This window comes from Cajanus cajan, chromosome 7 (assembly GCF_000230855.2).
Source record: "Cajanus cajan strain Asha chromosome 7, NIPB_CcT2T_4, whole genome shotgun sequence".
Classification (NCBI taxonomy): domain Eukaryota; kingdom Viridiplantae; phylum Streptophyta; class Magnoliopsida; order Fabales; family Fabaceae; genus Cajanus; species Cajanus cajan.
Genome location: NC_138523.1, coordinates 59,133,172 through 59,146,228, shown reverse-complemented (window position 1 = coordinate 59,146,228; position 13,057 = coordinate 59,133,172). Strand labels below are relative to the sequence as shown.

Below are 13,057 nucleotides of genomic sequence, written 5' to 3'. Positions count from 1 at the left end.
TGCTTTACTTATATTTAAATTTGACTGCCAGTAATGACTTTGTTCATATATACTTTGGCCTTTTCTGCATAATTGGGCATGGACATCTTCAGAGCGTGATGGTCCCGTTGTGTCACATGCTTCAATTCTTACCAATGTTTTTAAAACTAAGTTCATTATTGAGTTGTGGTACCCTCGTTTAACCGCAGCATATATGGAATTGTGACCGAATTAGTAATGATTACGTATATATATTTTTTACCTGTAAAAATAAGTATATATATGTATATATATATATATATATATATTAAAATAAATTAATATTTATCTATCAAATATCACTTGTAAGTTAACAGAAAATAGTGATTCAGATAATTAAATCTGTGAATTTAACCAACCTAACGTAATAAAATAAAATAGTTGAATTAAGTACACTCGGGATGGTACGTTTAGATCTAAGGCAGGTGATATAATTGATTATTATCGGATTATAATTTCTAAATGCGTTGATCTCAACTTGATTTGACATCATCATTATTTGTTATCTTTATTCTTTCAATTTTATATTAGTTTTATAATGAATACCTTTAAATTTTATTTGAAAATATAAATATTTAATAGGAAATTATCTCACTACTTTTATTTTTCTTGATAATTAGCTTTCGTGCATTGTTACTTGTTATACTATACAAACTTTTAACAGTCAACTAAGTAAAAATTATCCTATTTTAACTTTTAAGTAAAAATCAACAACCTTATCATACATTATAATTTTGTAATTATAGCTTTCATGCATTGTTACTTGTTATAGTATACAATTTTTAAACAGTGAACTAATTAAAAATTATCCTATTGTAATTTTTAAGTAAAAATCAACAATCTTATCATATATTATAATTTGTGTTTACATAAATTGTTTATATATTTTAATTAAGTTTACAATATTTTAAAAATATAAATATATACCATATCCGATGACCTCATCCAACTTAACATGAATTTGATTTAGTTAAAAAAATGATAATATAAATCCTATCTAACTCAACTTGAATTCAATTCAACCCCAAGTGTGTGGTTCAGTGGTAGAGGTTGATCCACGCTTAAGTAAGGTCAGGGGTTCGAATAGGAAGAAAAAAAAAAAAACTTGAATTCAATTCATTGATTTAAACATTTTTTCTTGGAACTTGACCTAACCCGAGCTATGCTACATGAAGTGATGCATTTAGAAAAACACACGAAGATATTAAAAATAACACTCATATCTTGCTTATACGTGGGCGTCGTTCCTTTTGGCTAAAAACGTCTTTTCTTGAATTAAAGAAAAATGGTTCAAACTAATTTTCATTATATTTTTAAATGGTTCAGCTAGTTCTCTCTATGCTTAATTAATTTTGTGAGTTGAATAGACACAGCTCCAATTCATTGATTGATTTGATTCTCCGGTCGGAATTGGAATAATCAATGTTAATGTGTAGAGGTTCTTAGCTTTGGGTCATTACATTACTTACATTGTAGAGTATTCGGTCTGAAAATAGTGTACCTACGACAACTTAATAGTCTTTTGAGTTTTGACTTTTGACCCCAAAAAAATATAGTCTTTTGGGTCAACCTGTCTTCTGTCTCTTCATTAATTGGACTTGGGATGCATGTCCCTCTTATCGCCTGCCTTTCTTGAATAGTAGTCATATACTCTTACTCTCTTTTTTTTTTCCTTCAATTTTTTAGTAAAATTTTATTTTTATTAATTTGTTATTTTTAATTTTTAAGATAAAATTAATTATTATATTATTAATTACACTTTTTTTATATTTAATTTACATATCTCCACCAATATGCATTTATGATGAAACAAAATGAAAGAGAATATAATAAAAAAAATTCAAAATCATTTTATAGAAAATAGACAAGTTGATTACACTTTTTGATATGCAAAATAACTTTAAATGGCTATTATATAAAAGAATAGATGTAGTACTTTTGATTTTTATGATTTTCCACAAATTATAAAACTATTTAATATTAGTATGTTAAGTAAAAATTATCCTCATTTAATATTTATAACAAGAATAATTATAGAATAAAAATAACAATTATTAAATAGAGACACATGAAGAAAAAATAAATTAATATTAATTGAAACGTATAAAATTTCAAAAATTTGAAATAAAATAGAAAGTCTAAAACATAAAAAAAATTGTATGAAGTGAGTATTTCCTTCTTACCACAAGAGTTTTTTAATGTTTAAAATTTTTACAGATTCTTCAAAAAAATATTTAACATTAATATGTTAAATCTAAAATATCCTTATTTGATGTTTTTAACAAGATTACGTAATTATGAAGTAGGAATAACAGTTGTTAAATGATAATATAAATAGAAAAGGCTAGTTAATATTAATTGAAATGTGTCAAACATCAAAATAAATTAAGAAAAAAAGCTAAAACATAAAAAATAAACGAGGAGAAGGAGTAACTAATACTCCCTCACTTTTCAAGTGTCAATTTTTTTTAGTAAAAATTTGTTTAATTTGATTTCTTTGTCATTTTCAAAGTTCTAAATATCATTTTATTTATTTATTAATTATATTCTAAAGTTTTACGTAACTTTTAATTAATTTGGACACTGATAACTAACTAATAACTAATATGTATTTATTATGTAGTAAAAATTAAAAGAGGCAAGCTGTTTTGATTTTAGATTATGAAGTAGAACACCATAAAATAAAAAAAAACAATTTGGTCTTGTCTTTATGCTTGTTTGAATGAGTTTCTTTAAAAGTAGTTACAGGAAAAAATAAATAAAATAAGATTTTCCGTACATTAAAATTAGTTTAAAGTTAAAAATATTTTTTTAGAAAAAAAAAAACATTATGCAAAAGAACTTCTACATAATATTTCTCCCAACGTACCTTTGACTTTTGCTTGTGGGTGCATGCACAGTCTTTTTATGTCGTGTGACATTAATCTACCGATCACCTGCAAACATAGCTTTGTTCAAAGCAGATTAAACCTTTTGTTTCTTCAATAATGTTAGTAGATATTTAAAAAAAAATACTTAACTAATTTTCTTTTGTTGAATTTGAATCCATATGGGTTTTTGAATAATCTTGGTCAAGTTTAAAAAGTTTCCCCTGTTATGTTTTACACAGAAACCATGTGGATAATGGCAGCACAATGAGAGTGACGCTGAAAGTGAGAGCGGCGAAGTTGGTTGGTAGGTAGTGAGTGGTAGCAGAACGTGAAGAAAACAATAGGGAAACATGTTCAAAAGTGCATTGAAGTTTTTGCAAACTTGGTTTAAGCCAACTAATTAATTTCACCAAATCAATGACATCGACATGTTAGTTTATTACTTTATTGAGTTTAATTATTTTAAGTTCTCTAATTAATGATGTATGCTTTAATTTTTATTAATTATGTATGCATGTGAGGGAAGAAAATTAAGATTTCTAAATTTCTCTCTACATAAAGTTAGATTAAAGATATTAATGTATCCAAGTTACTATTTATTGAACTCAAAAATATCACTTTGAAAAGATAACTAATGCAACAATTTTTTTTTTATTGATTCTTAAAATTTTTTTAATTATTTTTATAACTATAATTTTGTGGATGATTAATTTCTATCAAAGAATTTAACTAATCATCTTTAATAGAGTTACTTTCTTAAATAAATTTTTTCTATCAACAAAATTTAAATCTAAAATTCTACTTGATAAAATTGAGTATAATACTATTTAGATTAAGCGTTGTTGCTAATTTAATTCTCCATATTTCTAATTTGATTCTTATAAAAAGGATCAAATAAAATGCTAAAACAATAAAAGAAGTTCTAAAATTACACTACTTTTACTTATTAATAAAATTTATTAAAAATTACATATCATGAAAAAAAAATATTAAATAAAATGCAGGCCCGTAATATGTTGTCATTTAAAAAAAATTAATAAGATCGAAAGTATTCTAATATTTCTCGAAGACTCTTTTTACATAACCAGCATTTTTTTTAAACAAAGGAGGAAAGAAAATTTTAACAAAATCTCTCTGAAAAGGAGAGCGTAAAAATAATATAAAAATATGGTGAAAGAAATAACATTGCTGTAAATAAAAATCCGTTTAGATGCATAACTTTTAAAAAGAAATACTTTTATTTAAATATTATTAAAATAATAATATAATATTAATTTAAAAATGACATTTTTGTCAATATACGTATAAATTGAATTACAATCACCACAAAAATCCATTTGTTTTGTACCCTAAAACCCAGTTAGACAAATCTCAATACTACAAAAACCAAGTCGAGTAAAATATAGAAAAAAGAAATGAAGAAAAATGTTATAAGATAGAAAATACTAATTATCATTGTTTGTTTGAAGAAAAAAAATAGAGATTTTTTTTTTTATCAAACCCACCCCTATTTTTTTCCTCTTTATTTCACTTTTTAATAAATAGAAAATTATTTATAAAAAAAAAAAAAGCAAGAGTTTAGAGAGTTGGAAGGCACAAAAAATCACACCCATAAGCGGCATAATTGTAACTTTCACATTTAAGATATTGAATCAAGTTTGTCTTTAAACTTATTCTTGCTTTATTTTAGCCAAACCACTATTCACCACATTAGAGGCTTTTATATATATATATATTTTTTATTTTTATGTTGCAATTAGTACTAAGTGGGTCAACATGATGGAACCAAACATAGGCTAAGCAACACTGCCATTTGGCCAACATATTAAACTAATCTGAGTTTACCTTAATATATTCCAAATCTGATGTTTCAGTAGTTCTAAAATATATTTTGAATAGTTGAGGATTGAGATTTTAAAAAGTATTCAACTTGTAATTTGGAAAATTATCATTACTTGTGACGTGGAATATTCGTGCATTAATGATTAAGTGAACAAAATAGTGTGAAATATAATATTTACAGATTTCACATTTAACTTAAGCATGATTAAGACCCAGTAACATATACGACAAGACTATATCAATCCGAATTTTTAACGCAATATATAAATTTTTAACGCTATATATTAGTCTTAACATTATATATAGTTAGATAAAAAAATATCACAAAATTATAGAAATATAATTCTATAATTAAAGTATATTTTACAAGAATTTAATGATTATACGATACATTACCAACCAATAAAAATTTAATGGTTATTATTAAATGTTACTTATAAGTATGATATTATAAAAAAAATATTATTAAGTCAAAAAATTGTTCACTTTTTTATTACTATGAGTGAAAAAGAAGGTATTTCATGTCTTTATAGTATCTTTCTTTAAATACACGATAGTGAAAGTAATATCAAGAATAAAATTTATATATATAAAAAAACTTTTCTGTCCTTTATTAATTATTATTATGCATTTTTAAGTATGGTTAAAATTGTCAAAAATAATATGTATACTAAAACAAGAAATCTTTTTTATGTATAGATACAGATTATTATCATTTGCTTCTACGTTTAGTATATTAGAATGAGTAAAATTCCATCTAAAAGATTGCAAGCAAGTTGAGAAACATGCTCTAAGTTCTAAATCAGGGAATAAACCAAATATGAAATGGAGAACCACTACAAATCAGTGATACATAGCTTCTTTCACGCTTGATTTCACGTGTGCGTGACAGATATCTCTCGTCTTATTCAAACAAAAAGCCCACAGCAAACACGTCCACTTTATATTAAAAAAAAAAAAACGTAGAAACTATAGCGGATAACTTCTGAAAACATATGCTGGACCAAAGTCCAAACACTTTCATATAATATAAAATATAATTCAAGTACAATAATATAGTTATAATAAGTTAATAACTCGATACACAACTATAATTCATATAATTTAAGAATGAAGTTGAGTAAAATAAAAAAAATGTAGTTACTCCGTGAGAGATTGAGAATACTACCCGTCTAAGTTACTGAATAAACTCAATAAAGAGACAACAAATAAGAAGAAAAAAGAAAAAAAAAATCAACACGTACTATAACTAATCCATTTAACTTGTTTTTATTTTAACTATAGCAAAATGATAAAGGTTGGTAGAAAACATGAGATAAAAAATAATATATAATTTAATAGCAAATTAGTTTAAGTTCTTTTTGAAAGAAAACATTTAAAAATATCTTTATAATTTTATTATAGCCAAATTTTATTTCAAATGACAAATAATTCTATTCTGAGTATAATAAACAGATTTTAAAGTTTTATAATAAATAACGATATAATTTGTCTAAAAAAAATAAAGCAATATAATTCTTTTAAGATAAATTATTCGATGGCAAACTTTATTTAAGACCATATAAAATATTGACTGAGGTGAGCAATTTTCTTTACTTCAAGGATTAAAAGATGGTAAAAAAATAAAACTTAATTCTTTTAATAGTATGTAGATAATGCGCATAGATTGTTGAACAAATCTTTTTATCTGCAACGTCTCCCATCCTTTATATCTTCTACAGTTAAAAAAAAATAAAGCACGGTATTCAGGTATAGTTCTCGGCTTTCTAAACATTGAAACCCTTTTAGTCCTCAATTCCAACTAGATTGAATGCAGCAAATATGACACCAGAGTACAACTTGGCCACACGTGTAGCACTACATGTAGCATCATCCACCAAAAAAGTTTCCGCATAATTAGAGGTACGGGCAGAAATAGAGAAAATCATGAAAAGAAAATCATAGACGACTTATCACAGCTTCCACCTCAGAGGGGGTATAAAGATGATATGTTGGAGCCACCTTGGCAATGTCAACGTTGTTGGGAGTGACCTAAGATGAAAAATACAAAAAGAAACATTATATTCTATTTTCCATTCCATTTCACGTCAATCAATTGGCAGACCATGTATATGATTTTATCCTTACCTTCTCTTCCATAACTTGCTTCAAAATGGATAAAGCTATAGTCTCGGCTTCTTGAAGTGTTAGGTCCTGCACAACATAAAATAAATTAACACCAAATTGCATTGTTTTCAAGTCTTATGATTCGGTGTAATTTATGAAAAATAATCACTTATTTTCTAAAAGCGCTCTCAGGAAGCTAAAAGATACACTTAAACTTGAACCAAACATGCACTTAAAGCCTCTAGCATGAACGATAGTCCTTCAGAGCAACATTGGCAGTGGATGGACAAAAACTCCAAAACAATTGAGGAACATGTTGACAATGGCATTGCATTAATTTGACTATCAAAATTATCAGAGATTTTGACTAGTTTAACACTATCCATTATCCAAGACAATGCACACAAACCGGACATAAAGCTGGACAATCATTATGCTTCATAGAAATGTAAACAGGAAAAAAAAGGAACTATGTCAAACATGGTTGTCAAACTCGCGAGTCAACTCGTAAACTCGTACGAGTCTAGGGTAGCAAAACGGGTTAACCCGCGAATAGACTCCTTTTTTGGTAAACTCGGGTAGACTCGGTCAGACTCGGGTAGACTCGGTCAGAATCGCGAGTCTGATGCCGAGTCCACGAGTCTAGTTAGGTTTTTTTTTCCACCCCTAAATGCCCCAAAACGACGTCATTTTAGCTAGGGTTAGTAAGTGAGAATGGCATTTTTCCCTTCGCACACGATGCCTCCACCATTCTCGCGAGTCTGATCTGATTTCTCTCCCTCCGCCGCATACAAACGCTCATCTCCGCCGCGTACGAACGCGCATCTCCTCCGCGTACGAATGCCGTTGCATACGAACACGCGTCCTCTTGCTGGGAGAGGAACGAGTCCAGTTAGGAAGGAAGCTCGCGAGTCTGATTTCTCTCCCTCCGCCGCATACGAACGCGCATCTCTACCGCATACGAATGCATTTTCCGTCATTGCAGCTTCCAACGCCGTCGTTGCAGCTTCCAGCGCCTTCATCGTAGCTTCCGGCGTGATCCCTACAGTTTCCGACGAACACCCACCAGTCACCGTCGTCGTGGTGATTGATAAATTTAGATCTTGTTTTATGTTTTTGGTTTGTGGACTTATGTGTTTTCGACTTTTGGTTGTTCATGTATGGTTAAGATTTGTATTATGACATTTTATTGTTATTTGATTTATTTCAGACTTAGAATGTTGAAATAGTGATATCATATTGTGTGTGTTCATGTTTTTTAATATCTTTTAATATTACGTAGACTCTTACGAGTCTACTAGTCGAGTCTACGAGTCGAGTCTACGAGAGCTCCACGAGTTTGTGTAGACTCTCGAGTTTGACAACCTTGATGTCAACCGAACAGTTAACTTCAGTATACTTGAATGATAAGACAGGGATATGAAAACAGGATTAAAAAACCAATTATGCAGATCATTCACATGGTTTGTTTTATCTTCTTTTTGAGTAAAATAAAAACTAGTTAAACTAGATGAAGTTTAATCTTTGTGAAATTGTGATACATTATTTGAATAGTATTACCTCTTTTGATACATTATTTATAATGGTACATAATTATGGTTTTCATTATACTCTACCTGCCCTGCCAAGTGTGCCGGGTCTGAGGTCTCGTCATTTCTTTATGCTCTCACAAATTTTCAATATTACAATCATAGTCAACTATAAGTTTATTGTTATAAACAGAATATAAGGTTTAGAAACAATCACTATAAAATTGTTCATACCTTGTTGTACTGTTCTTGCAAGGAGCTGTCAGCACCTTCTGACCCTGAACCAATAGCTTTTGCAGTGCATTGCCAAAATGTGCCAGATGGATCAGTGTAATATCTGAAAATCAGGAGATTTTAATTCAGTGAACGTAAAGAAGTTCAAAATGAAAACGATAGGAACAAGACCAGCAGCAATAACATATCTTCTGGTGACTTATGTAATATATCCCAGGCCTTAAAAATGGAATACCCATGCTGTACATTTATTTACAGATTAAACAATAATCTGCATTAGTGTCAGTGACATACATGAATATGAAAGTTGTTTACAATTGAGCCTTCAAGCTTTATAGATACGAGACCTACATGCTACTCCTCAATTATTTCCTAGTTAAGGTTTATAGATAAAAGTTACATGTTGTGATTGTGACCATGGACTGATTTCAATTGAGAAGCTAAAACATCAAAATATACTTTTTACTGAGTTGAACTTGCAGGATAGACAACTGAACCACACAATGAATTCAAGCCACAAATCAATGGTAAGATAAGGCACATTGTAGAACCTAAAATAGCATTTTCTTTAAACCATAAAAAGAGAGATAAGGTGAGACAGTATTACATGACTACAAAAATAACTGCAAAAGACAGTTCCTACTTTCTTTGACAAAGAATGACAAAATAGACAGTGATACTTTTTTCCACTTAAAAAATCACTTCTGAAATATGTTAACATGTTAGGGAAAGCCATAAGCTTTTTAAAAAAAAAACAAAATAGAAATTGATTTTATATTATTTTGTGAAATTATAATGAATATCTTCTAAAACAATTGCCACAAAGAACTCACATTACTACACAATCTTAAAATGACTTTTTTTAAGCTTAAACGAACAGTCTAACAATAGAAAGAAAGGCATCAAGTGATAACATAAAAAGACAAGTTATCCTCAAGGAACCAGGGAGAAAAGAGAAATTAGAGAAATGGAATTCTAGAAAAAAATATGTCTAATTTAGAAACCATTAAACATCCAAGTAGTTAATCAAGTTGATAAGAAGTTACTCATTAACCACCCTGTGATCATGGTCAACTAGCCAAAATTGTAATTGTTCTTGAAATGAGTTTTGTCCAGAATTCCTTTCTTTGTAATTTCATTAATCCCCAGAGAAAAGCATAATATACTAGAATAACACCATCAATTTAAAAAGATCACCAATATCATAGATTCAAACAAACAAAACTTTAAAGTAATCACTGGATAGACACAGATACAAGCCAAAAGGACAACTACATCATATTACCCGCAAGTAGCCATTGCTATATATGGAACGAATACTTACAAGCTAGGTCCATTCTCATCATGGCCAGCAATGAGAAGGGATACTCCAAATGGTCGGGACTGCCAAAGAGAAAAGAAATGGCACATGTTAAAATACATACATAATGATCTACTGCAACAGGAACACTGCCATTTAGTACTTTTGTATTAAAGAAAAACACTTAATGGAACATGCTATTGAACCAATCTGTCTGAAAAGCACCTCACACGAGGAATTACACATTTAATTATAAATTGTAAATGTTGTACATTTAACAATTGATACAATATGAGGATGTTTGTGCATTCCAAAATTTTTAGATAAATAACTCTTGTTTATGTCTCCCAGTCAACATTTGTCAAAGGCAATATATAAAGCATCAGTATTTCTAGCAGATACATAAATAAGAAGCAACTTGCCAAGAAATGTTCATAAATCATTTTTCCTAAACAGAAGCATTATAAGCAAGCAGAAAAAATAAAAAAGTAGACCCAAATATCAAAGCTGAGAAGTTCTTTACCATGGATTCTTCATCACCTTCACCAAAACGCAAGGCTAAATCACAAAGAGCTTGAGTTGTGGACTCAACTGTCATTGGCTCACCATAGGAGAACCTGTGATTCTGTGAACAAGAAACCAAAATATATCAAGCATTAGCTAATCAACTTACCCAATATAGGCTATATGGTTAACAATACCTGAGTTTCCACCCGTGCATGTTCAACAAGTGTTCGAGCATCAGCAATCAATCCGCTCATTGCACAACCTATGTGTGCATCAATTTCCATTATTTTCTCGACACTACTGGGCTCCTGAAAGAGAAGTTTCATGCAAACAAATCAATGAAGGATTGATGGTGCAAAGCAAAAGTAACCACTGCAAGGTAATCATGTATCTTTATGTCAAAATAAAATTCATATAAACTATAAATTTGGTTATAATATAAGCAGAGATTTAGAGATTTATTGCATGCAGAACCTAACAATAAGTGATCTAAGCCTTTTACCACCCCCCTCCCCCAAAAAAAACTAAAACTAAAAACAAAAATGAAGAATACATAGATAAGACAATATCAAGTTAAACAGCATTATTTTTCATGATATATGACTATATGAACAACATACATTGTATCTGAAATAGTAATTTATGTGAAGCACATCTGTGTCAACAATCAATATTTTGCACAGGCATCTTTCTTATTTAATTCCATCAAACAGTATACTGATAGTTAACGATTAATATCACATCTCTGTGTAGAGGGGTCACAGTAAGATGATAAAAGTCCAATTAAAAATAGTAAATAAACGTACCAGCAGGGGCGAAGTGATGCGCTTCTCAACAGCAAGGACAACACCCTCTTTGGTCTTCAACCCAATCGCAGTTGATCCCAGCTGCAATCCAATAAAAAACCCATTTACAAACAGAAACACCAAAAAAAAAAAAAAACGAAAACTAAATTAAGAATGAGACAGCTTCTTAGAGTTTAAACCCTTTGATTTTCTCACGGACGGATAAAAAAATCAAGGAAGAGTAAGATCGGGGTGAAGAGACATACCTTGATGGCTTCAATTGCATATTCAACCTGAAACAAACGGCCTTCGGGAGAAAAGGTGTTGACTCCTCGGTCATACTCAGTCCTATTTCACCCACGGAATAAACAATTAAACATACAAACACGCACATACACAAAATTAAAGACCTAATAGATTAGGGGAGAAAACATTGGCGAATTAAATCGAGCGAAATGGAAAAACCCTGAAATGCAAATTTGCAGCAGAAGAGGGGGGTTCACCTGGTGAGAAACATCTTGGATAGGAATCGAGGAAATGACTGAAAAGGCAAGAGAGATTAGAATGAGAAGAATAAGAGTAGAGAATGAGAAAGATTTGAGTTGCGGAATTACCGGAGAGAGACTCTGAGAGTGGGGTTTGTGTTGCTGTGTCTGGGAGTAGAGAGGGTTCGGCTTTTGTGCTCAATTTGCTTGTGCAAGGGGATTTCTCAAAAAGCTATAATTTTTCTTTTTAGTCTAAATATTATTGTAAATTCAGACCAAGGACCTTTTCTCATCAGCCGTTAGATTTCACGCCTTAATACGGGCTTTGAGATCGTGTGGCCCATATTGGAATGTAAGGTCGCTTTTTTTCTTTTTTATTTTCCCTCCTTAGTAATAATTATCATGGGTTAACTTAAGAGGGATTAACCGTGCTTTTAAGTTTGAATCTTAAATATGTATACTAAAAAAAAATTGTTGTTTATAATATTCTTACTAACTTGAATAATAAAAAATAATTTTGGTTTAAAAAAAAGGGAATGAGAAGGGGTCAAGGGAAAAATTCTTAAAAAATGGATATGAATATGTGTGTCTCCGTGTAAATAATTAAAAAAATAAGACACTCGTGATTAATATAATCCATAATATTTATGGTATAAAAAAAGATAAAGAAAAATTAAAGTTGTTAGTGAAGTATATTATTTATTTGATAGTCCAAAAATTACCACTCAAACTTTTATTAAACAATTTCTTTGGTTAAGACTTATGTGTCTTTTGGTAAGTATAAAATGAAAGAGTGGAAAGAAGCAAGTGAAATAATATATATATATATATATATATATATATATATATATATATATATAAATGAATAATAGAGTGAAATTTTGAGTTGTTTAATTTAAGAGAAATAGAAGGATACAAAGAAAAAATTTGTGAAGTTGTTTACTTTAGATGAAAAAATATATAATATATAAGATGTTTCATTTTTACTCTTACAAAATAACTCATGTCCAAACATTGACTTAATCCATTTCATAATGTGTGAAATTGATTAATAACATGTGTTGTGTGTAACTTTCTTCATTAATTGGCTTTTTAAAATAACTAATCAGATACCTAGTTATTTTATTAAAACAAAAACCAAAATTTCAAAAAACAAAATTTTAAATAAGTTAAAATGAGTATTGGATTGATTACATATTATTGTTTCTTTTATTTATATTTATCATACTAATGTTAATTTTTTTTCAGATTATAAGTAACCATCAATTTAATTTACATAATATTAAATATAATAATAAGATACAAATTATTCTTGAAATCTCAATTACATTAATAAGTATCAAGAATTTGTGTTAATTATATTTCGAGTTAACCCAAACTT

At 29.1% G+C, this 13,057-nt stretch overlaps 1 protein-coding gene across 1 annotated transcript; it reads right to left on the bottom strand.

Moving 5' to 3' along the window:
• Window positions 1-6,342: 6,342 nt before the first annotated feature.
• On the bottom strand, window positions 6,343-11,934 carry LOC109797429 (proteasome subunit alpha type-5). The gene is made up of 10 exons (XM_020357468.3): window positions 11,806-11,934; window positions 11,695-11,732; window positions 11,458-11,539; window positions 11,213-11,293; window positions 10,601-10,714; window positions 10,423-10,524; window positions 9,924-9,982; window positions 8,600-8,702; window positions 6,858-6,923; window positions 6,343-6,761 (listed from the first exon to the last, which is right to left on the bottom strand). Exons 2-10 carry the CDS (start codon window positions 11,706-11,708, stop codon window positions 6,669-6,671), a joined length of 714 nt encoding a protein of 237 aa, XP_020213057.1. The 5' UTR covers window positions 11,709-11,732; window positions 11,806-11,934; the 3' UTR covers window positions 6,343-6,668.
• Between the last annotated feature and the right edge of the window lie 1,123 nt (window positions 11,935-13,057).